Source organism: Camelus ferus, chromosome 10, assembly GCF_009834535.1.
Source record: "Camelus ferus isolate YT-003-E chromosome 10, BCGSAC_Cfer_1.0, whole genome shotgun sequence".
NCBI lineage: Eukaryota > Metazoa > Chordata > Mammalia > Artiodactyla > Camelidae > Camelus > Camelus ferus.
Genome location: NC_045705.1, coordinates 844,622 through 870,758, shown reverse-complemented (window position 1 = coordinate 870,758; position 26,137 = coordinate 844,622). Strand labels below are relative to the sequence as shown.

At 38.2% G+C, this 26,137-nt stretch overlaps 1 protein-coding gene, 1 long non-coding RNA gene and 1 other non-coding gene across 4 annotated transcripts in view; 2 read left to right on the top strand and 1 right to left on the bottom strand.

The window, feature by feature from the left end:
• The first annotated feature begins 344 nt into the window (after positions 1–344).
• LOC116666739 lies at positions 345–451 on the top strand. The gene has a single exon (XR_004323637.1). It is a non-coding gene; the product is annotated as a U6 spliceosomal RNA (small nuclear RNA).
• A 14,310-nt stretch (positions 452–14,761) lies between these two features.
• Positions 14,762–26,137, top strand: part of CASP1 (caspase 1) — a 12,227-nt gene continuing 851 nt past the window's right edge. The window contains exons 1-8 of the mRNA XM_014560469.2: positions 14,762–14,810; positions 15,468–15,734; positions 17,849–17,911; positions 20,764–20,879; positions 21,550–21,723; positions 22,121–22,355; positions 23,317–23,460; positions 25,806–25,915. Coding sequence (XP_014415955.1) covers positions 14,804–14,810; positions 15,468–15,734; positions 17,849–17,911; positions 20,764–20,879; positions 21,550–21,723; positions 22,121–22,355; positions 23,317–23,460; positions 25,806–25,915 — 1,116 coding nt within the window. The 5' untranslated portion in view covers positions 14,762–14,803. The remainder of the gene's footprint in view (positions 14,811–15,467; positions 15,735–17,848; positions 17,912–20,763; positions 20,880–21,549; positions 21,724–22,120; positions 22,356–23,316; positions 23,461–25,805; positions 25,916–26,137) is intronic.
• LOC116666283 overlaps positions 22,349–26,137 on the bottom strand; it is a 12,597-nt gene continuing 8,808 nt past the window's right edge. For both annotated transcript variants that reach the window (XR_004323045.1, XR_004323044.1), the window contains exons 4-5: positions 23,522–23,610; positions 22,349–22,666 (exon numbers count right to left, since the gene is read on the bottom strand). This is a non-coding gene — a long non-coding RNA (uncharacterized LOC116666283). The remainder of the gene's footprint in view (positions 22,667–23,521; positions 23,611–26,137) is intronic.

Sequence of the window (26,137 nt, the reverse complement as noted above, 5' to 3'; positions counted from 1 at the left end):
TATGAGATCACTCATATGTGAAATCAAACAGAAACAGACCCATAGACATAGAATACAAACTTGTGGTTGCCAAGGGGGAGGGGGGTGGGAAGGGATAGACTGGGAGTTCAAAATTTGTAGATACTGACAGGCATATGCAGGATAGGTAAACAAGATTATTCTGTATAGCACAGGGAAATATATACAACATCTTGTGGTAGCTCACAGCGAAAAAAGATGTGACAATGAATATATGTATGCTCATGTTTAACTGAAAAATTGTGCTCTATATTGGAACTTGACACAACATTTTAAAATGACTATAACTCAATAAAAAAATTTTTTTTAAAAAAAGATATCAGTTTTTGCTTGCTTCGGCAGCACATATACTAAAATTGGAGTGATACAGAGTAGATTAGCATGGCCCCTGCACAAGGATGACATACAAATACATGAAGAGTTCCATATTTTGAAATTTTACATACTGACAGGCATATGTAGAATAGATAAACAAGATTATACTGTACAGCACAGGGAAATACATACAAGATCTTCTGGTGGCTCACAGCTAAAAAAAATATGACTATGAATACATGTGTGTTCATGTATAACTGAAAAGTTGTGCTCTACTCTGGAAATTGACACAACATTATAAACTGACTATAACTCAGTAAAAAATGTTAAAAAAAGCAAAGACATTCAAACTGAAAATGAAAAGGTAAAATTATCCCTGTTCACAGATGACATATCCTATGTATAGGAAATCCCAAATTATTCACAAGAAATCTACTAAAACTAATAAACAAATTCAGCAGAATTGCAGGGTTCAAGAGGAACACACACAAAATTTAGTTATATTTCTGTATACCAGCAATGAACACATGAAAAGAAAAATCAGGAAAGCAATTTCATATAAAATACTATCTAAAATAATGAAATACTTAGGAATAAATCTAACCAAGGAAATGAAGACTTGTACACTGAAAACTATAAAACAATGATGAAAGAAATTAAGGAGGGTCTAAGTAAGGGGAAACACAGCCCATCTTCATGACTTAATAGTGTTAAATTTCAATAATACCCAAAGTGTTCTATAAATGCAATACAATCCTTATCAGAATTCCAATAGCCTTTTATTTACAGAAGTGAATGGAGAAAACAATCCTCAAATTCATATGGAATTACATGGGGCCCCAAATAGCCAAAACATCTTGAAAAAGAAAAATAAAGTTGGAAGACTAATACTTCCCTACTTTGAAATGTACTATAATGCGATAGTAACTTAAAACAATATGGTACTGACATAAGGACAGATCAATGGAATAGAATAGAACAACCAGAAATAAATCTTTATATGTATGGTTAATTAATTTTCTAGAAGGGTGCCAAGACTTTTCAAAGGGGAAAGGACAAACGGTACTGGGAAAATTGGATATTCACATGCAAAAGAATAAAGTTGGACTTATTCCATATGACCTTATACCATATATAAAACTAACTCAAAATGAATTAAAATAAACTTAACAGATAATGCTATAAAACTCAAAAGAAAACACTGGAGAAAATGTTCATGACACTGCATTTGGAAACAACTTCATGTTACCAGAAGACCAGGCAGTAAAAGGAAAACAATAAACTGGACTTCATCAAAATTAAGAAGTTTTATGCCTTGAAGAATACAATCTACAAAGTGAAAAAAATCTAAATAATGGGAGAAAATGGCTGCAAATCTTATATCTGATAAAGGACTAATATTCAGATTATATAAATAACTTCTAAAACTCAACTAAAACAAAAATAGGTAGGTTATTAAAACAGAAACACACACACATGAAAAATAACAGATACTAGCACAGGATAAATTGGAACCCTGTGCTTTGTGGGTGGTAAAATGGTACAGCCACTGTGGAAAATGGTTCAGTTTTTTCTCAAAATGTTATGCTACTATATAATTTACCAATTCCACTTCTAGGTATATGTCCAAAATAATTGAAAGATAGGGATTTTAATATACATTTGTACACTAATGTTTATAGCAGCATTATTCGCAAAAGCTAAAAGGTAGAAATAATCCAAGTGTTCACCAACAAATGAATGGGTAAACAACAGATGGTATAAACACAAATGGAATATTATTCAGTCATAAAAAGGAATGATATTTTGATATATGCTACAAGATGAATGGGCCTTAAAACATTATGTTTACTAAAATAAATCAGGCACAGAAGGACAACTATTGTATGACTCCATTTATATGGTGTATCTAGAATATGCAAATTCATAGAGAAAGTAGAATGGAGGTTGTCAAGGGTTGCAAGAAGAGTGTAAGGCAGAGTTATTGTTTAACTTGGGTAGAGAGATTTTGTTGGGGATGATAAAATTTTTGAGTCTAGATAGTGGTGCTGTTGTATAAAACTGAAAAAGTATTTAGTGCCACAGAATTTTTGGTGTGGGTCTCTTTGGACTTATCCTAGTTAAAATCCTCTGAGCTTTTTGAATTTAGATGTCTATTCCTTCTTCAGATATGGGAATTTTCAGCCATATTTATTCAAATAAACTATCTGCCCTTTGTCTCTCTCTTCTGAGACTCCCATAATGTGTATATTGATCTGCTTGATGATTTTCTGTAAGTCCTTGAGATTTTCTTCATTTTTCTTCTTTTTCTCCTTCTTCTTTTTACCTTTGAGTTCCTGTGACTTAAGAATTTCAGATGACTTATCTTTGAGTTTAATTCCTTCTTCTCTTTAATCAAGTCTGCTGTTGAACTCCTTGAATGAATTTTTCAACTCAGTTATTGCATTTTTTAGCTCCATAATTTGTTTGATTCTTTTTAATAGTTTCTATCTGTTGATATTCTCATTATGTTCTTGCATCATTTTCCGGATTTTCTTTAGTTTTCAATCTGTTTTATTTTAGCTAATTGAGCTTCTTTAAGACAACTATTTTGAACTGTTTGTCAGGTAATTCAAAGATCTCCCTTTTCCAGTGTCAGTTTTTGGAAATTTATTTCATTCCTTTGATTGGGCCATGTTTCCGTGTTTCTTTGTATGCCTTATTTTTTCCCTTGGGATTTGGGCATTTGCAAAATACAACCACTGCTCTCAGCTTTTACGGCCTAGGATTGGATAGGAGAAGCCTTCACCAATCAGCCCCACTAGAAATTCTAGGGGCATCACTAACCTTTTTCGGGATGTGTTTTCTTTGGAATTATGTGTGTAATTTCTGAATTAGAGGAGTTTGCGGCCTTCTTTTTTCAAGAGGTCATAATCTCTTCTTCTCTCTAGTGTCTGTCTGCAGCACTGCAGGTTCTCTGGTGCTGTAAAAAGTCACTGAGCTTTCCTTTATTCTCAAGGGCCCTCAAGCATCCAAAGTATTCTATTTCCCTGTCAGTGCTCCAAGTCAGACAAGACAGCAGCTGGTCCCTTGGGAGGTCCCCAGAAAACCTTTAATATTAGTTACACATTCCACTCCTCTCTCACCTCTGGGAGAGACTCCAGTCTGTGAGCTGGGTGTTTTCTTCCTATCACACTGAGGCACGTCAGCTTGAGGAAAGGGCTATCATGAATAAAATGCCACAGCTCCCTTACCCATTTCAAGGTAGCTATTCTTGACTTTGCACTCACTTGGGTTATTATAACTTCTTAACTGATTTCTAGAGATTTCATAAAGCCTCTTTGGTAGCAATAGCTGTGGTTGGCAACTTACATAAATGGCTAGAGTACAAGATGCAGTTCATGATAACCTGGGTCCTAAAGGACCACAGTATGATGGTAACTGCATTTAGCTTCTGGTTTGTCTGTGTGTGTGTGTGTGTGTGTGTGTGTGTATGTGTGTGTGTGTGTGTGTGTGTGTTCTCCTCACATTTGTTTAAAAAAATAAAGCATGGGTAATTTTGTGATGAAAAGGATATTACATTCAGACTGTTATGTAGTCATACAGAGCCATTTGACAAACCCCCACACATTGTTGTCTATCGCTGGGAATGATCAGACTCTGATTTAGCAGAGGTGATCAAATATGGAGAAATCAAGTCTTGGATTAATTGAATGCACCAGTATCTTTATGTGACTCTGACCTGAAATCATCATGAAGTATCCTAGGATGTATATATACTGTTGACACTGGAGACTAATAGTCTATTATTATTTCAGGAAATGGCTTAAGGTAGCTTTTGCCAAACTGTTCCTCTCTCCCTTATTTTCTGCAATTTCCTAGACTAGAAAAAAAAAATTCCCAGTCCTCCAAGTTTATGTTATTTCCTGCTGTATCCCAGTATATTCTAAAACAAATTAACTCTTTGTCTATTGAGTTCTTTAATGGGAAATGCAATTGATTGTCAATGAGAAAATGGAAAAGAGGAAACTTGAGAATAAAGGAAAGGATTTGTTAATTTAAGATTATTTATTGTTCATTCAATTTGTGCTAATGAGTAGGCTGTACTTCAACTGAATTCAAATTCAGTAGCCTTGGAATGTTTTCAAGATATGACTTCAGTTTAAGTTTTTTGCTGCCTGCACAGAACCTTGGATTTCTGCTGGCAACTTTTCTTGTATTTATATCTTGTAATAGCTGAGAGAGGGTCACTGGGAAGAAGCCCTTTGAGCACTGTTTCAAAACTTAAATGTACAAATACATTTAAGGTAGTTACCTGGTGATCTTGTCAAAATGCAAACTCAAATTCAGCAAGTCTGGGTGGGGCCTGAGATTCTGCATTTCTTATGAGCCACAGGTAATTCTAGTACTGCCAGCATGAGCACAGACTCACCATCAGGGATCTACCTGATGCCTGTATCACAGCCTTCCAAATATGAAACAAAAGGAACTTTCTAAGGACAATTTTAAGGACAAACTGAAGATCATCATTTAGACCTACTACTGAGTAACTGTTGTGTTGCTTTAGTTAAGAGGGCAGAATTTCAAATATCTTGTTATCATCCAGTATTTCTCACCGGACTCAATGGTACTTAGACTGATAAAGGTCAAAAACTGTATTCAGTGCCTCTTGTGAACTTACTTTCTTATTGCTTTTATCTTGCTGTTAAGTCACTGAGCAAGTAGGAGATGAATATTTAATAAATATTTTAATGTTTAACAATTAGTCTTTTTTAATCTGTTTTCAAAGCCTATTGGGATAAATTGGTTTTGTTTTAAGGAGTATTCTTTTTTAAGGAGAAGCGAAATAAAGCTTTGACTGTTTGTGGGAGGTTGGAGGAAGTGGGTTGTGAGTGAATAAAGTGTGTGTGTGTGTGTGTTTGTGTGTGTGTGAGAGAGAGAGAGAGAAAGAAAAAGAGAAAGACAGAGATGTGGGGGATAATGACGGAAAGAAAAGGAGAAACTGAGAGAAAATGTGTAAGGATGTCTACACTGACGTTTTCTTGATTTTTTCAGTGAAACTGCAGTGCATCTATTTTTCAGTAAATGCACTCTTCTCTGTGAAAGAATATGTATGGGTGAAGAAGTCACTAGGCTACCTGGGATTACTTCCTTGCTGGACCCAGATGACTCCATTAACAAAGCCCAGGGGAGGAAGGTTTTTCTTGCTTTCTACCCTTCAGTCTCAAGGACTTAAGATTTCTAGACAGTTTTTATGAGTTGAGGTCACCAATACCCAGACTTCAATAAATCCAAAAAAAGAAGGAGCAGGAGGCCAAGCAATATGAAGACCCAAGTGAAGACATTTAGACAGCTGAAATGAGTGTCTTCGTTTTTACAGTGATTTCTTTTTCCATATTGTTTTATGTATTCCTTCCTGAGTTATCTCCAATACCACTTATTCACAGAAAATAAGCCTACACATTCCTGCCACACTCAGTTCACTTATCATTTAATGACCTCTTCAAGGAGTAGTGAAAGATCACAGAGGAATATGTAGAGATCCCTCAAGCAAAACAAATCAAAACTCAAAAATAAATAAATAAATAAATAAATAAATAAATAAATAAATAAATAAATAAATAAACAGGAAGCTTTCAGTCTGACTAAGCAGACGAGACAAATACTTTAGGGATTATTTGGCAGCTTGGTTTGCCTAAAGTTAGTGAATGAATATTGTGGAGGGCAGTGGGGAATAACTCTGATGAGACACGTTAGAAACATATTTTCAGGCTTTAAAAGCTAAGGTAAAAAGTTGTTGCACAGGCTATTAAAAATAAGTAAACTTACATTGATTGTACCAGATATGCCACACTGATGAGGGATGTTGAGGGTAGGGGTGGTTTTGTGGTATGTGTGGTTCGGGAGGGCTATGTGGGAGCTCTGTATTTCTGCTCAATTCTGCTGTAAATCTGAAACTGCTCTAAAAAAGCAAAGTCTATTTAAAAAATAAATAAATGAACCTAGCATCCATCTAGTATCCCAGATCCATCATCAATCTGTCTAGGTTGGATTTAGGGAGTTAAAATAATTTGGATATGTATTCAAATCCATCTTGTTATTAAATGTATGATTATATGTGTAATTAACCCTAGCTAGAGATTTTCATCTGTAAGGAGAGTTAACACTACCAATCTCAGTGTAGTAAGGATTACATGAGATAGTATATGTAGAAAATGAAACATAATACTTTCCACACAGAAAGTGCTCAATTAAAATGATGATAACAACAAGAATGATGATGAAGATAATGATGGTGGTGATGATGATGGTGGTGGTGATGATGATGATGGTGGTGGTGATGGTGATGATAATGGTGGTGATGGTGATGATGATGGTGGTGATGATGATAGTGGTGGTGATGATGATGATGGTGGTGGTGGTGATGATGATGATGGTGGTGGTGGTGATGATGATGGTGATGATGATGATGGTGGTGGTGGTGATGATGGTGGTGGTGATGGTGGTGATGATGGTGGTGGTGATGGTGATGATGATGGTGGTGATGGTGGTGATGATGATGGTGGTGATGGTGGTGATGATGGTGGTGGTGATGGTGATGATGATGGTAGTGATGGTGATTTAGATATTGTCTCAATTCAAATGCCCCTGGAAGCAGATACAGTGTCAGGGATTTGTGTGCAGGTAGCTTATTTGGAGGCTTTACCTGAAAACAGCAGTGAGGGAGTGGGAAACAGCAATGAAAAAGAGAAAATCACCTCAAAAAATTGCATCAATGAATTCATTACTACTCGGAGCAACCAGAGAAGGAGAACCAGGTTCTTCCTGGGGGAACCTCTGGGACACTGTAGAATCTACCATCTGAGAAGGCGGGAAATTGGAGGATGTTTATCAACTGGCTACTGTCCTCCATCAGTTGATGTTTGACAGAGGCAGGCCCTAACCGAGCCCAAATTTCTGGGTGTGTATCATCACACCTGAGCATCCCTCAGTATTTTGATGAACAACTCCAGAAGCAAAGCAGGAAAAAACCTGAGGCACAACGGCTAGCCACATGCACGGAACTCTCCACCACTGCACCATTCAAATCAGATAGGCAAAGGGGCAGTGGCATGTGATGACAGTGATTTCCTTAAATTCATAGTGCAAATTAGCATCACGTACAACATTGCTTGTGAAAGTTATGCAATACTATTTGGCCTTTAAATTTCTTTTCTTTTTTCAATCAATATAATCTCCATGTCTCTCCACACCTCCCTCCTCCACCCTTGTAACAGCTGTAATTTTTCACTCTTTTGAACTCCTTGCAAAAACACACAGTTTTTCTCTTGTGCAAACTTTTCTCTTACGGCACTTCTCATTTTCTACTAGCATTACAGATACTTGAAGAATTATATTAAGGTAATAATTACGTTGCTGAATGTTCACTGTTCAACAGGTGATACTGGTTTTCAAGCATTAGATTTAACCCATCCAACAACTTCTCAAAGGCAGAAAGTTTACAGGTAGAGAAACTGAGACTTGAGTTGGATAATCATCACACCAATTATTACACCGATGTTAAGTGTTAATATTATTAGGAAATGGCTGAGTCCAAAATCTGGCCTTTGATCCCTGCATCAGAGGTTGAAAATGTAAACAGTCCATAGCTTGGTAAGAAACACAAATTAAGATAATGAGGTTAAGTAGGTACAGGGAAAACGGGAGAGTGTATGAATGCAGCATTACGAACGTGGTTCCAGGTAATTATTGTCATGTGGAAATTCAGGTAAGAGAGAACTGCCTTCCAAAATTTGATTTGAAATCTGTTAATTTTTAATGTCTGTTAAATAATCAATGCCAAAAGAAATCATATCTGTGAGGCTCAACAAAAACACATCTTTGCTCATGATGGAGTCTGTGGACCACCGATTTTTGACTTCTGTTATAACTTATATGATCTCAGCTCTATTATTAGATTATACATCCCTGAGCTGAGATTGTTCCTCACTCATGACACCAAGCAGTTCATCTCTCTGAGCCTTTTCTCATCTGCAAAATGGAAGCAACAACGCCTGTGCTCCTTTCGTAGGACAGCTGGAACAGAGCAGCACGAATTGGGAGGCTTAAAACAGAAATGTATTCTCTTATGCTTCTGGAGCCTAGAAGTCCTAAACCAAGGTTTCAGCAGGGCCATGCTCTCTCTGACAGCTTCTGGCTTTGTCCCTGACAATTCTTGATGTTTCTTGGCTCACAGCGCATAACTCTAATTTCCGCTTTCAATATCATCTTGTTGCTTTCCATCTGTGTGTCTTTATATTCACATGTGGTGCTGTCTTTCTGTTTCTGAGTCTCTTTTCTTTTTAAAACGTCACTGGTCATACTGAGTTAAGGGTTCACCCTACTCCAATATGACCTCATCTCATGTGCAGGAACTCTTTTTCCGAGTAAGAGCACATTCTGAGTTACAGTGGGTTAGGACTTCAGCATATATTTTTGTGGTAGAGAATTCAACCCAGAAGAATGCCTAACTCAGAGGGCTGTTATAAGGCAGTCATCATTTGGATTTGTCCTGTCTGAGTTACGTCATGTTTCCCCATTCAGCGGACTCATTCTTCCTTTGTTCTGGAAAATTCCTTGTAAAATTTTGTCTCTCTTCCATTTTCTCAATTATATCTTTCTGGGATTTGAATCAGATATATATTAAAATTCCTCATTCCATCCTTCATATGTCTGAATCCATCTTTCACAATTTCCAGCTCCTCATCTCTGTTTATTGCATTCTAGATAAATTGTTTGTGTGTCTCCAGATCACCTATGCTCTCACAAATGTTGTATCTTCCTTATAACCTGTCTGTTGTTAATTGCATTTGATATATGTCCTTTATACACGTTCTACTTTCGTTAAGTTGTTCTGATCGTTCTCCATTATAAAATAACTGATTTTTGTTTCCTTTATTTGAATCCCTCAGACACTGCCATTCTATACTCTGTGTTTGATTAGTCCAGCATCCACATGTCGTCGGGGACATAAATTTGGAGTTTCTTGTTTCCGCTGATATATTCTCACAGTGGTTTGCTTTCTAGTGTGTTTATAAACGTTGTCTGCTAGTACAGCTCCTATTCTGAGTGAAAGACCTGGGGGCCAAACTTGGGAAATAATTCCTTCTGCTTTTGCTGCCAGGTGACAGGACCAGATTCAAGACCTCATACATTTTCTCCCCAGGGATTTGGCCCCAGTGCGATTCCCAGGTCCACCTTCCACCTTGTGCAGCTTCCATAGGTCAGCATTTTTATGATACTGCTGTAATAGAAATCTGATGCCAGGAGACCACGCCCCTCCCGGCTGCTGCTCCTCTCCAGCTCACGATGTCTGCAGCTTCTCTTCCCAGCCAACCCTAGCTCCCAGGGGCTCCAATCCCATCCGTGGGCCTGAGTGCCCTGGCTACTCGAGGGCCAGTTCCTGTTTCAATACCTCGAAAGAACATGTGCTGTTAAATTCTCAATGCGGTGGTGGATGCGGGTTTCAGAGAGCTCCCAGTTATCTCTGGTACTAGATGAGGACATCCAGCAGTGATGCTTAATAGAAGATATGTATCAAAAAAACACCTAGAATTATGTTTGTATATTCAAACCTGGAGCCTCACCCTTGGAGCTTCTGAGTCAATAATCTGGAGTCAACTTAAATATTAATATTTTCAAGCATTTCCACTAGCAGGACCAATGTAGATTAAGTACTTATTTCAATGTCTAGTTCTCCTTAAATATTGAATATAAATGAGCGACTTTAGAGGCATGTTCATTTGACTCTCCTTCTCAAGAAGCTACATTGGCTCCATATTCCTTTCACATCAGTTTAAAATTCCACACTGAGGCTGTTTGTGATAAATCATCTTAATCTAGATCCAATCTCTCTCTCAAACCACACTTTCTGCTGATCCCAAACAAACATCCTTTGATTCAAACAAAAATTTTAAAAAAATAAAATAAACTTTCCCTCTTCTTTGACTCTGGCTTTGGCTTAAAAAAAAAGGTTTTTTTATTCTTCTCATTGGATTGCTCTGGTCTCACATTTCTATTCTCTATAGCTGTTTTGTTTTTCGTTTTTTTGTTTTTTTTTTTTTAAATCATGGACTTTAGAGTAAAGCAATCAAATTATACTTTGCGGTCATGGACTCTGCTTTTGACAAGAGGAGCTCTCCACGGTGAATCTCGTTTTCTGGTCTTTAAAACTCAGATACTAGTAATAACTGTTCAGCAGTATTGAGTGGGTGAAAGGACCTCACTGTACCTAGAACGCAGAGATGCATCAGTGAGTGAGTTACGTTCTCTCTCCCCCGTTACCAATCCGAGCACCACGCCTCTTGCTTGCTGCTCTGCGAGCCTGTGCGCGCTTCCTCGATTGTTTCAGGTCATGTTTAAGTGTGGCTCCTTCCTGATGCCTCACAGCACGTTTGCCTATGCCCTCATTTATCACCGCTATAATTCTTACCAATGCTTATATTTTATCTTCCTAAATTATCTTCAGTTCCATAAAGACAAGTGCATAGTTCAGTTCTCTGCTTTTATCTTCCATGTTTCCTGAGCAGTGCCCAGCTGGGGAGTGGCGCATCACACAGAGCAAGCAGTAGATGGGGACGAAAGCGGGCTTCTCACCCAAGTTGCAAAACTTGGGCTTCCGAGTCTCTGAACTGTTTACCTGATCTTATTCATAGAATAGAATCAATGTTCATTTAACCTCACTTGCACAGTTGTTATGGCAGGCTAAGTCACATGAAAAATTGAGAAGCATTTTACAAGGTATACTTTGACATTACCTTGTTTTTGGAATATAGCACATGGCTACTACAGGGAGACACTGTGGTATGGTCTTTGCACACACCCTGCCATCCTACAAAATAAGAATGATTATGAGTTCCCCCATACAGATGAGAAAACCGAAATTTAGAAATGTTAAATAAATTGTCCAAGATCTTCAGCTAGTAAACGCAAGTTGATCTTAGAGCTATTGAATCTCAAAGTCCACCTGGATAAGCTGTACGAAAGGGAAGGTTTTAAATAAGAAACAGATAAAACAACCTGTTACAGCTGGTTAGTACTCTCATTAAGATGCATTATCACAAATGTCCTAAAAACATAAAGAAGAATAAGAAATAGATAAATTGTAGGGGTAAGTGGATGTCTAACGGATAAAAATGACACATCTATAACAGAAGCAGAGGGATCTTTTTACTTTCCGTGCAAGGGCTTTTTAAAAAAATTACTATGCTTCCTTGAAAACACTGCTTAAAATTGTACTGCTGCATTAATTTTTTTTATTGAGGTATAGTCGGTTTACAATGTTGTGTCCATTTCTGGTGTACAGCACAATGCTTCAGTCATACATGAATATACGTATGTTCATTTTCATATTCTTTTTCACCGTGAGCTGAGACAAGATCTTGAATATACTTCCCTGTGCTATACAGTATAAACTTATTCATGTATTTTATATATACCTGTCAGTATCTGCAAACCTCGAACTCCCAGTTTATCCCTATGTAACACTCTAGGTATGTATTACTATTTTCTGGTTCCATATATTAGTTGATAAATTGGTCATCTTTATACATCATCCCTATAACTTATTTGCCTTCTGTCTACAAATCCTCATCCAACCGCAGATAATTCCATTTCAGTCATTATAGGATCCTCTTCCTTTTACCAGGGTTTTGACTGATTTGAGCTTGATTACGTCAAGAAAAACACAAAACGGAAAGAAAACCCTTTTTAGTCTATCGCTACAATAGATTTCAGTTTTTAAAATTCAATACATTACTGGGGTACAATTTATGTAAAATAAAATATGTCTCTTTTAAGGACAGCGTTGGATTATCAACGGCAAATGTACGTCGTGGTATACCACCCATCACCCCAGAAAGTCCCCTTGTGCTCTTTGCATTGAATGGCCCTCCACCTCTCCTCAGGCAGTTAGTGATCCTATTTCTATCACAGTACATGATTTTTCCTATTCTAGAACTTCATATAATTGGCATCATAGGGCAAGCATTCTATTGTATAAGAGTACGTGGCGTATTTCACTCACGATAGTCATAATGTTTTCATCCGTGTTTCTGCATGTATGCATACTTTGTTCCTTTTTTAATTGCTGAGTCGCATGCCAGCATCTGCATTTAACACAATTTATTTACTCATGCCATGCACCTATAATGGATATTTGGGATGTTTCTGGTTTTTAACATCTTCATTTTTGAGGAAACAGTGAACCCTTGCTCTGTAGCGGCTCTCTGCTGAGCCTCCCAGAATCAATGGGATAATCAATTAATCATGTAATTATGGTTTTACATTCCCAGGCCATCCCCTGTAGCCTGAATACCGCCTCAGCATGCCTCAGTTCAGTGGCGTGTGGCCCTGGCTGGTGGAGGAACCCTCGGGTGAAATCCTTAAGGCGTTTGGGATCAACAAATAAATATAAAAATGGAAAGGAAGAAGTGTACAGTGTCTCCCTGTGGCAAGGAGCACAAGACGGTGCTGCAAACTGGACTGAGTAATTACAGCAAAGGAGTAAAGATAAAGACACCCGGAGAAAACGCTTAGATTCAAATCAACACAGTGCATTTAATTCTAAATAAAATAATTTCACACACGTGGCCTAGAGTGCAGGGAGCAAAACTGGTACCCACAGGCCCAAAGGCAAGTCTGTTTCTAATTGCATAGTTTTAAAACAATAGTAATAGAACTGTCAATATTTAATTTAGATATTTCATGCCCGTGTGTATGTATGCACACACACACGTATACACACATCACTGAGCATTTTAGTAACTCTGGGTCCTCATTCTCTTAAGATAATAAGGTAATAATCCCCATGGTATTTTCAGTAATAAATTAATAAACATGAAGTTCTGATATCTGTATTTTGTTACTAGCCTATTTTTCCTCAAATAAATCTGAAAGATAAATTGGTCACCTTGAGTTTATTTCTCGGATAACTGATTGCACATGTGTTTACAAAAAGCAGTGACCTCCTGTGCCTTCTTGGATTCCTCCATCTTCAGTATTAATTAGTATTCCAATATTTTATAACCTACTTCTGTAATTAATTTATTTTCCTCAGCACTCACCCCATCTGATGTTCTGAATATCCCCGTTACACATATTAAATTTCATGTTTGTGTTTTCATTTTTGAAGGTGAGGCCATGGGGTTAGGAGACCACTGTCTCGCTTGGCTGAGTCCTGGCCCTTAGCACAGAGGTATGGAGCAGGTCATCCACACATATTTGCTAAATAAATAAATAGATTAAGATACACAAAAGATACACTCAAATGGGGAATTAACTTTGGCTCTTTTTCTGGTGTGAAATATTTATATTAAAAATAATCACACCACTTATCAGGTCCTTACCATGTGTCAGGCAATGTTTTGTGCAATTTCCACATTTTCACTCACTAAACACTCAAAATTCAGTAGGTATGTACTACTAATGAAAGTGTTTTACGGATAGAGGAACCAAAGCAAGAAAAAATTTAACTATCCAAGAATGGATAGCTAAAATGCTAAATTTGACCTTCTGAGTCCAGAGTCTGTGCTTTTAGCATCTATCGTGTCCCTCAAAGCAGAACCACCTGAAAAGGAAGAGTGTTAGATTTGGCTGTGGAGAAAAATGTTTCCTTCCTAAAAGCGGAAATTTTAGGAAGTTCTTTTAGTAGAACTTTCAGGAAGTTCCCTTCCTAGCACAGGGACACATAGTTCCCAGGACATGGTCCAGAGCCATGGGATGGGCGGCATGGGTCCCAGTGGTTCAACTTCTCCCAATGCTAGAAATCAAGTGTCTGTGTGTCCCCGCCAAAGTCACATGTTGAAAGCCTAAAGCCCAAGGTGACAGCATGTGGAGGTGGGGGCTCCGGGTGTTGAACTGATCGTGATTGCAGATCATGAACAGGACTGGTGCCCTTATAACAGAGATCGCAGAGAGACACCTCACCCTTTCTGCCGTGTGAGGGCATGGTGAGAAGCTGGCAGTCTGCAACACAAAAAAGGAATTTCACCACAACCCAACCGTGCTGGCACCCTGATCTTGGACTTCAGCCTCCAGAACTGTGAAAAACACATTTCCTTTGTTTATAAGCCAACCTGTCTGTGGTGTTTTGGTGGGTGGAGATACCGAAGGACTAGTTACTTTTACGGACCACACTTCCTAATGAATAGGAGGGTCATTACTGTGTGAGTTTAACTGTATGAACAGTTTCTCTTTCTTTTCTTATTCTCTAAGCCCCACTCTCTTCCTGCAGTGAGCTGATTCAAATTCTGGTGAAGGAAATCTCCCAAGTATACTCTCCCTAATGCGATCTAACTTTCAGCAATCTGATTATTTCTTTGGAAAAAAAAAAATAATAAAGTCATATATATGCATGCGCAGTGGGTGTTTCTAAACGCGCACACACCCTGCTGAAAAGGAAGGTGGAACACGCTTTCAGTTTCATACCACACAAGGCTAAAAGAGAAAAGCCATGGCTGGTGAGTTTGGTTTTTTTTTTTTTTTTTACTGTCTAAAAGGACACGTCTTGGGGAAGGAGTAGTTTTGGAAGGGCTGTTGTTTTGTGAAAGCCATAATTAAGTTCTGTGACTATATAAGTGAGCAGAACAGAGGGGGTGCAAAGAGAGGGGGCGGGATGGGGGTAAAGGGAAGGAGGGCAGGGGCCCAGAGGTCCCACAGTCTCTAGAAAGGAAAGGCGAGAGTCAAAAAGGAACTGGGCTTCCCTGCTACACTGCTGTCATTTTGCAATCTTAACTGAATTCTTCACGTCCTGATCGGACAGAGGGTGCAGAACTGTCACAGAATGGGAACCACGAGCTGTTGTCCCCAAAGGAAATAAACTGTCACTGTTTTATTCTTTATCGTGCACAGCTGAATAGACATGAGGCGTGTTTAGGATGATCCCCGGCTCCCGGCAGTAACTTGGAGGTAGTAAATCCCGCCTTGAGACCGCTCACTGAGCATCTGTGAGGAATAGTGAGGGAAGAGCGGGAGACGTGGGCGTCCTCGGGGTCACCGCACTGTGTGCGGAGGGGCGCTCTGCCCAGTAACCCTGAAGGACGCTACTCGCTGTTGCTGAGATGAGGGGAAAATGAGGCTGCTTTTCCCAGCGTGAGTCATCCTTGTGCTTCCAACAGACAAGGTCCTGAAGGAGAAGAGGAGGCTGTTTGTCCGCTCCGTGGGCGCGGGCACCATGAATGGCTTGCTGGATGCGCTGCTGGAGAAGAAAGTGCTGAGCCAGGAGGAGATGGAAAAAGTCAGAGACGAAAACCCTACCGTTATGGACAAGGCCCGAGCTCTGATGGATGCGGTCATTCGCAAGGGGCCCCGGGCCTGCCAGGTCTGTGTCAATCACATTTGTGAGGACGACGCCCACCTCGCAGACGTGCTGCAGCTCCTCCCAGGTGAGGTCCGCGGCGCAGGCTCGAGTTCACGGAGTCCCTGTCTCTTAAGCCCACCAGCCGACTTCTCCATTGGCCATGTTAGCAGACGACTCCATTGGCAGACGGCTTCCTTACCTCTGGATTCAAGGCCCCATTTCTGTATCGGTGGCTATCCTGCAGGCCCCCTGTGTCTTTTTTCTTCTTTGTTCCTGTTTTTTTTTTTTTTTTTTTTTTTTGGCTTCAGTGACCTTCTTTTGATTAAAGCTCATTTCCTACTCTGAGTATGTTTTAGCTTGTTTGTGAAGTTCATGGAAACCGTCTTGAAAATCTTCATGCTATATTCTCCAGTTCTCTTGGCAAGGCACTTTATTGCTTTATGTCTGTATGTATGTATTTATTTATTTATTTAGTTAGTTAGTTGGAGTCTAGAAATTGCTAGCAATATATGTAGTCAGCAGATACAAAGATTTAAGATCTATCATGCAATATTTTGTGCAACATCCTCTAAAATTTTGCTCTCCAGAAGGAATAAAAATATATTTCAGTGAGAGTGGAACACTCGGAGAAGAAATTCAGTGCTCAACAGGTGCTATGAGATAAAGGCTCAGAGTAGTTGTCATTTGCTGGCTCATGACAGTCCTTAAGGTTTCTGGAATAAGCTTCTCAGGTGGGTGTTGCTACATTGAGATCCTTATAACACCTTAACTCCATTTAAGTTCAATTCTTGTCCTTGGGATTAGCAATCATAATGGACATACTAATACCCCAGAGAAAATACTAATGGGTTTGAGTGAGTAGGGCAAATGCCGATCATAGATGGTGGCTGGGGCTCCCGTCACGTGCAGAGTTGCACAGAACCTTCTGTGGGCTGGCAGAGTGGCTTAGTGATGGACCGACCAGCACTGACAGCCAAGACATTCATGTTCACAGCCTGGATCTGTCACTTTCCTGTCCTATTACATGTATTTTTTTCTATTTTTTTTTTGATTTATTCTATCTGTATATTTTGATTCTATATATATTTTTATTATATTTTGATTCTATATATATTTTTATTATATTTTGATTCTATATATATAGATAGAGTTTGTTCTTTTTTATTTCATTCTATATATTTTTTGATTAATATTATATATATTTCTGATAAATATGTTGCTATATATAGATATATATTTTGATTATATATATACACTCTCTATATTTTATTCTATATATTTTTTGATCTGACTTATTCTATATATATTTGATATATATATTTGATTTACTCTCTATATATTCTCTATATATTTTGCTTATATTTTTTATTCTCTATTTTTTGATTGATTTTATTCTAGATATATTTTGATTTATTTATTCTATATATATATTGATTCTATATATGTATTTTCTGATTCTATATATACATTTATATATTCCATATATGTATTTTGATTGTTATAGTCTGTTTACAACGTTATGTCAATTTCTGGTGTGTAGCACAATGCTTCAGTCATATAGGAGCATACATATATTCGTTTTCATATTCTTTTTCACCATAAGTTACTACAAGATATTGAATATAGTTCCCTGTGCTGTACAGTATAAACTTGTTGTTTATCTTTTTACGTATATTAGTTAGTATATGCAGATCTTGAGCAGGAAACTTACTTAGCACTGGTTGGGGGCAGGTAGTGGGTCCCCGCACCTCATTTTCTGCTGTGAAAAGTCTTGGCATGGCTAAGGGTCCCAGCAGAGATACCTTTTCTTCTTAGTTTCCTCTGAGGTCCAGGCCAGCTCCGAGCTGGACCGCGTCACTCTGCATGCCCATCTGTCAGGCGGTGGCAGTCACCTCAGGAGCCTCCTTGAAACAGGCGTGGTTATAGAGCTGAAGCTGTTTTAATGCTATTTTCATCGTCGAAAGTCGAAATCAAGGGAGGCACTTGCAGACGCTTCCGTTCTGCCTCTGGTGTTACAAGTCTGACTGTTCATGTGTGGAGGCTTTTGTTTCCCAGCGATGAGTGTGGCTCAGGAAAGTCACATCGTGAACAACATCCAGGCCCATGGAAAGTGTCTTCCGCAGAGAGTGTCCAGCACATCGGGGTAAGCATGCTCAGAGGTTGTAAGTGACTATTTCAATGTCCTTCATCTTTCCTCAGATTCCCATTCTGGAAACATTCCTACTCCACTAAGACCTCAACCAGTGGTTCGTTCTTTCCCAGGTAATGGTATTTTCATAGCAATATCATTCTTTGAACCCTACCTTCCTTGACCTTAATGACAGAGTAATGGGATGGACCCAGGCTGAGGGGCTATGGATAATTCTCATGGAGTGATTCTGTACCTTTTTCTCCTTTTAATCTATTCTGCTTAGCAGATGCTGTTCCTCCAGCTTCATTATCATGTTTATATTAACAAATTCCGAATCTGTATTCAAATCCTGACTAACCACTTGCGTGCCACACTTCATTATCTCAAATTTATATCTATCTCTCCATTTCTGCCTTTACTACTAGACTTCGGAACCCCCATTCTGCACTGTTGCATAATTCTGCAGCCATAATGCTTACTACATTTTTCTTGTAATTTTTTAAAAACTAAATGTATCCTTTCCCCTCATAAGACTTTATACTTTATGAGGAAGTTGAACATGTCTGATTTATTTATAGATCACACCTAATAGTTGACTTACAATGTACATGCAACAAATACTTGTTAAGACTTTTCCACTAAATTCTTTGGCCAGAATTACTATTATTTACTATTCAATTAGAAAAACATTTATACATACCAGCGGTATTATAGAGCCTGTTCTGTGGACTATTTAGAGAGTAATGAACAAAACAGACAAGGCTCCTGCCTTTATCGTGCTTTCGTGAGTATGTGAATCATACATGAATAGGTATTTAAGGCGCTCCACCGTCAAATTAAAGCCAGCCAAAAATTTAGGGATGGAGATGACATGACACATGTCTGCATCCCTTAACATGATATGGAATGCTGTTAACACGGTCAAACATTTATAGTGGCTCAGTTATGACAGAAATCTTTTTCAAATTCATGAAGATTATAAAATGGGCATTTTCCATCAGAATGTGGTTCTCCTCCAAGTGCTAACTCAGATACCTAAGCCTCTGCCATCCGATGGCTCTGATATCTGTGGCACGTGATGCCAGAATAACTGTGGTAATAACCACCCAGTTAATGGTATTGGAGTGAATGTGGAAGATCATTTGTGAGCGATTTTGCTGTGCTGGACCCGAGTGCATCATACCATATTTCTGCCTGCATCCCATGGTCTAGAACTTGGCAACACTTAACTGCCGGACTGGTTGGCAATATAGATTAGCTGTGTGACCAGGAAAAAGAAAACGTATCCTGAATGGCTAGCCAGTCTCTGCCACAAAATGTGAACACAAAGCTTTTCATTGCACACAATATTGAAAGTAGCATAGGAAGTACCTGGGTCCCAGGCGACAAGGAAGTTTTAAAAACATTTCGGTGCTCTGGCCTGTCAATGGTGGTCTCAGCTTTACTGAATCTCGAGAAGGTTAACATGTGTTAGATTTCTTATTAGCAAACCTTATTTTTGTCCAAACTCATCCTCTTGCTTACCAAAATAATCAGTGTTTTACTTGCCCTGAAACAGTATTTCATCCACAATTGTGGACTAATCCTAAAGTGACCCTTTTCTTTTAGAATAAAAATATATTTGTAAGAAATTTAGAGGCCAGGGAAGAAAATACTCCACCACGTTTAGAAATTACTCTAGTGAATCCATTAAGGGTACATGTTTTCTCAGAAACTTCATGGGATGGGACTCTTACTATACAGCCAAATGCCCTAAGAAAAATTAGTTCTAATATAATCCAAATATTTATATTTAATTTTTTCTATTATTCTTCAGACTCTTTTATGAAGAAATAGAACATTTCTTCCTCATAATAATGATCGCTATAGTTTTCTCAAATAGATCCATTCTTTTTCTACAGTTAACACACTTCACACTACCTTGGTTTACCTAGCTGCATATACTACAGTTTCTTCCAATTCCCCCTTCAAAATTGAATATCATATTCTTTTTTTGAATAGTTTCGTTTCTAAAGGATCCCCCAAATACTGAGAAAAATGCATTTCTGCTTTGAAACAGACAAAGATTTTATTAATTTCTTTTGCAGTTACACCACATTGTTGGATGGTGTTGAACTTGGGATCAAATAAATCTGCAAGGCTTTTCTCACGTAAACCACTGTGAAAACCTCTCCTCATATACTTGTGCAATCAGTGTTTAGTGCTATGAATCCTTCTAAGTATGCACCTTTATTTTAGCACTTATCACTCTATATCATGTTCATTCTAGTTCATATATTTAACATCCTCCTCTTCATATGTACACACAGTAGAGAGATGTTAAAGGATAGGCCAAAGGTTCGTTCTTTTTCTTTCTTCCTTTCTTTTTCTTTCTTTTTCCTTCTTTCCTTCTTTCCTTCTTTCCTTCTTTCTTTCTTTCTTTCTTTCTTTCTTTCTTTCTTTCTTTCTTTCTTTCTTTCTTTCTTTCTTTCTTTCTTTTTCTTTCTTTTTCCTTCTTTCTTTCTCTCAAATCTCTAATGCCCACTATCATGCCTTTTAAGCAAGTAAATAAACAGACATATAAACATATATTTAAAAAGCATTGAAATCTATTTATTAAGGCTTACCTCCATTAAATTTTATCCTAAGCTTTAAATTATTCGAAATACAATTGTATCTTAACTGTTTATCTAACATATTGTTTTCAGAGAGTTTTACTTTGCATGTTCTTGAACAACCCCTTTCAATGTTTAAATCAAAAATATTTGTAAAATGCCAAGTCTAAGAGACGAAGGTGGGTCCCTGTTATCACACCCCTGGGCATCTCCTCTGGTCTGGAATGTATCCCAGTGTGTATTAGCAGTGATGCATTCAACAGTGTTATCAACTAGCTCTGGATAGTTCTCTGAAGAATGTAACTTCCTTGTCTGTGGCTTCACACACAGATGATCCTAGAAGGAACATTAAACGGGACCCTATTCATAATGACTCTGGTCTCTTGCAGGGCCTCAGGCAGTACAGGACAACCCGGTTAGGTTTGCATCTTCAGGACCAGAAGGGAGCCTCAAGCTTTGCCCCGCGGAAACAGCCGAGAAGATATGGAACGAGAAGTCAGCGGAGGTGCTGAGCTCAGAACACAAGGACTGGGGTGAAAGACACACTGGAGACAACTCCAGACTTTAGAATTGTCTTTCTTTCTTTCTTGTATTGGTTCTTTCTTAGAGCTAATTTCCTTGAGAGGTTCTGGAATACCATCCTGCTGCTTCCATTGCATAAAGGATTCCTATTTTCTAGAATTCCAGGCTTATGTAGAGACTTCCACATTTGGTCCAATTCTCTGAGTAAACAATATAATAATAACACCGAGAGCATCTCTTTAATGCTTGATATGAATCAGACATTATTCTAAGGATGTTCTATGTAATAACACCTTGAACTCTGAAAATGGCTCATTTTAGAGATCAGAAAACTGAGGTAGGAATTATCAAATATTTTGGCTAAACCAGTAAGTCAGTGACTCGGTTTTAGAACTGAGTCACTACGGCTTCAAAGCCTGCTCATCTCTCCCAGTAAGAAGTAATTCAGTCAAGCGCTTGGCTGCTATCTGGGCGATTACAAATTACGTTCCCTCTCCTATGATGGGACTCACTCCCCCTCCCTGTTTTTAATCTGTGTTCCAAGAGGTTAGGTTTCTGCAGTGGACGAAGGGAGGGGAAGCTGTCTTTAATCCTCAAGATGGATATTAAATTAAAGAGAACAAGACTATTGACACAATCTGCATTTCTTACAGATTTACCCAATAATGGAAAGGTCGGTCCGCACACGTCTTGCCCTTATCATCTGCAACACAGAGTTTGACAGTCTTCCCAGGAGAGATGGAGCTCATGTTGATATCAGAGACATGAAGACGCTCCTGGAAGGCCTGGGGTACAGCGTGGATGTGAAAGAAAATCTCACTGCTTTGGTAAAGTCTGCCGTAATGTGGAGGCAATGGTCATGCCCTTTACATTTCTAAAGAATGTTAGAAAGATTGGTTGTAACACCAGAAACTAAATCTCTTGATAATCTAAAATCTAAATTTACTCTTAATCAGTACTTAATGATTCTAACTTTTAGCAAGAGGCTGATGGAATTTTTGACTGGGAAGTGTTCTAGTAACTCAATAATGCCCTTTCTCTTTACTAGGAGTCCCTGAATGACATCCCATAAACTTTTTCACCTTTCTGGGAATCAAAAGTTAAATTTTCTTTTTGTATCTCATCATTTCATATCATGAATTCCTTAAGTGTGTCTTCATTGGATTCCAAGGGGCCATGATAATGAATCGCATGGTCCAAACTCAGTGGTATGGTCTCTTCCAGGACATGAGGAAAGAGCTGAAAGTGTTTGCTGCCCGCCCAGAACACCGGACCTCTGATAGTACTTTCCTGGTGCTCATGTCTCATGGAATCCGGAGTGGCATTTGTGGGAAGAAATACTCTGAAGAAGTCCCAGATGTATTAGATGTCAACACGATATTCCAAACTTTGAACACCATGAATTGTCCAAGTTTGAAGGACAAGCCTAAGGTGATCATTATCCAGGCCTGCCGCGGTGGTGAGTGTTGACGTCTGTTAGAACACAAGATGAATTCCAGTGTTGATCTCATCGTCTGTATGCATCCAGTATTTTTCAGTTTTTCTTTGAGTTTGCTCCTTCATGTCAAAGAATGCCTACTGTCACCAAACAAGATTGTAGTTTCCTTGAATTGTATGATTCATTTGTAGATATTTGTTCCATTTCCAACCAAAGAGAGAACATTTTTAATCTTCAGACTTTGATACTGGGGTGGGATGTTGTTGGAATTCATTGGAAGTTTAGGAGAGTTAAGAGTTATTGAAGATAGCTTTTGAGATGCCTGTGTGTATCTGCATGTGAATGAAAGATAGTGATAAGTGAATTAATAAATATAGTTGAATAAATGGAATACTATACAGCCATAAAAATGACAACATAATGCCATTTGCAGCAACATGGATGTCCCTGGTCATTCTAAGTGAAGTAAACCAGAAAGAGAAAGAAAAATACCATATGATATCATTCATATGTGGAATCTAAAAAAAAAAAAAAAAAAAAAAAAAAAAAAAGACAAATGAACTTAAATATAAAACAGAAACAGACTCACAGACATAGAATATGAATTTGTGGTTGCCCAGGGGGAAGGGGGTGGGACGGGACAGACTGGGAGTTTGAGCTTTGTAGATACTGACAGGTATATATAGAATAGATAAATGAGTTTATACTGTATAGCACAGGAAATATATACAAGATCTTGTAGTAGCTCACAGTGAAAAAGAATATGAAAATGAATATATGTGTATTCATGTATGACTGAAAAATTGTGCTGTACACCAGAAGTTGACACAACATTGTAAGTTGACTATAACTCAATAAAAATTTTTAAAAATGAAAATAAAAATAAATAAAAATAAATAAATGTAGTTGACTAGATGTTTAGGGGAGAAAGTAGTTCTTTTGGCTATTGGAAGTTACAAGAAACCAAATCTTGTCTTTCCAGATAGGGAAGGGGTGGTATGGTTAAAAGATTCAGCAGAAGCTTCCGGACAAAGTAACTTACTGGATCCAAAAGATTTTGAGGAGGATGCCATTAAGAAAGCCCATGTGGAGAAGGATTTTATTGCCTTCTGCTCTTCAACACCAGGTAATCAGTATCTGTGTAAGATATCTTTCTGGTCATTACCAATGCAGAAACTCACACTTACCTGTTAGAGTGTGGATAACTGTGCTGAGCTTTTTATGAGACTTTTGAAGAATAAGTCAAGCCTTCCTCTCAGTTTTCCTTTCAGTTCCCCTTATCCATAGAGACAAAATAAATGTACATATATTTTTATTAACTTAGTACTTAGTAAAGTCATGCAGTGCAAAATGTTTTCCTGGAACTGTGAGGGGTAAACAGAAATGTATCTATACCGAAATAAATTAGAAACTGACTCCACATACAAAAAGGTCTGCAGTGTTGGGATAATTCCGTGGTTCAATTTGCCTAGACTTGTCTTTATAGAATAATGGTATTTACAGATGGTGTAGGGGGAGGCAGAAAAGCAGACAAGGTGTATTGAATCCCTAAATTAAAGTTGCTTCAACTAGAAGTTTGGAGTGCATGAAACAGAAGAAACCTACCTGATTCTAAATCTAGATTTTGGATTAAGAGGACTATCAATTATATTCTGACTTTGCCATTTAGTACTTTGTAAACCAGTTTTAATTATTTAGCCTCTCTTGGCTTCCTTTGAATTCCTCACTAATATATGTGGATACAAATATTATTGTTGTAAGAATCACATGAGATAAAAGTATGAAATATTAAGCATGACAGAGTAAAGCACACATTAACTGACTGCTGTTATTAAAGACGTAACTCAGTTCAAGATTTCACCTTGAGTTACTTTCCATCTCAAGGTTTAAAGAAAACTTTTTGGAGTTCTTTCACCCACTATGTTTTGGAATTTCTTAGGCATTAATATTCTCTTGATTACCTCTGGCTTTAAGGCCTTGCCTCTGATCACATAGTTTAATTTACAGATTATTTTCTATATTGAGGTACCATCTCTCCGGAGATAGTTTGCTTTTGCATTGTGTTGACCATGTCTTGATGTAGAAATCAATTAGTTTTTTTCAACCATCAAAAACAGTGACACTAGGCAAAATTCCCACACATTTACAGCTTGACTATATTTAACAGATGTTAACAAAATTAGGCTTAACTATTGTTTAAAAGCCTTTGATCCTAGCCTTCCACAAGAGATTTACCTCTGGCCATTAGCCCTTCATTGGCCCCTGGCTTCTTGACATCCATCTTGCTGATTTCTGTCTCCTTTCATTCACTTTCCCCATCCTTCCTTTCCAGGTGATTCTTAGAATCTCCAATTCAGTTGTCTTCAGTTTCCGCTAGTAAACCTAGCTTCGCATTCTCTACCATTAATCTCAGTGACATTGTAGTTCTCTCCTGAAGAAAAGTGACCATCCACTCCCTTAATTTTACAAAGAACTTGCAGATACCTGCCTGCAACTCTCCGCCACCCACTTCCTTTAACTGGAACTAGCCTCCTAAGACAGCTGTAGTTTTAGGTAGGATTTTAATCAATTATTATTATACATTTTATTACCATTTTATTGGCTAAAAGTTTTGGTTAAAGCATATGTCCATGGTTAAATGCACACAGCTGTTAATACTTTTTGTTATATGTTTCTTGGCATAATTTTAAAATGGCTTCATGACTTCTGTGTCTGTTCTATTTTGTATAATTATTCTTTTTCATTATGTCTTCTCCATAAGACTTTATTCTCCAATAGAACAATAGAATATTATCTTTCCCCCTTAAATCTTTCCTAGGTGTGTAATTCTTTTCTGTTGGTACCATTTTCATATTTAGTGAACATTTTCTTTGTCTAAAAACCTCATGGTCAATGTTACTTGATTTTAATTAAATTATTTATCAAGTAGATGAATTGAAACACTATTAATGTAATTACCTTGTGTAGACTGGGTATTACACATTTCACATTCTCCCAGACTCCTGTGATGCATTGCATCTAATCTTAAAGTATCTCTTTGGGGCAGAAAAGATTACCCTCCCCTTTGCAGTCAAGTCCATTGCATTTTGGAGTGTAAAAATCACCGAAGTCAGTAGGTAGCACTCTTGGGATCCACACTCAGGTACTTCTTCCTCAAAGCCCAATCACTTCCCTCCACCCCATTCTGCCTCTCTCTCCCTCTCTATCAGGTTTGGGGACCCCTGAACTCAGAGACCATGCCACTTAACGTCTGTACTGTATACACCGTAGTTTGTTTGACTTTAACAATTGTCGAGTATCAGTGAAAATATACACACCGAATGTTGATTATAATCACTAAAAAATGACATGCAATATGTAGGGAACAGCATGGACTCAACAGCCTGCCTCAGCTGGAACAGAAATCTTTAGCCTTCGTCGCTGTGGGCAGGCAAGACCGTGCATGAAGTTTGGAATGTGCTTTCTTCACAGATAATGTTTCTTGGCGACATCCCATGTTGGGCTCTCTCTTTATTATTAAACTCATCAAAATCCTGCAAGAACATGCCTGGTCCTGCGACCTGGAGGAAATTTTCCGAAAGGTAAGACCCTTAATACTCCTCACACTTTCCTTCCTTCCCTGTTTGACTGTTCTAGTGGGAAACCGAGGGAGCAGCTCTGGATATGTCTATCTTCTAAAAATGCCCTTCTTCGCAAATGGGTTTTGAGGTTCTTTGCTGAGTCAGCAAATCTGGAAGCTAGTTCCAAGCTGTTATAATCTAGAAAACAACCCCCAGAAAGCAGTCATTTATTTTAACTCCCTT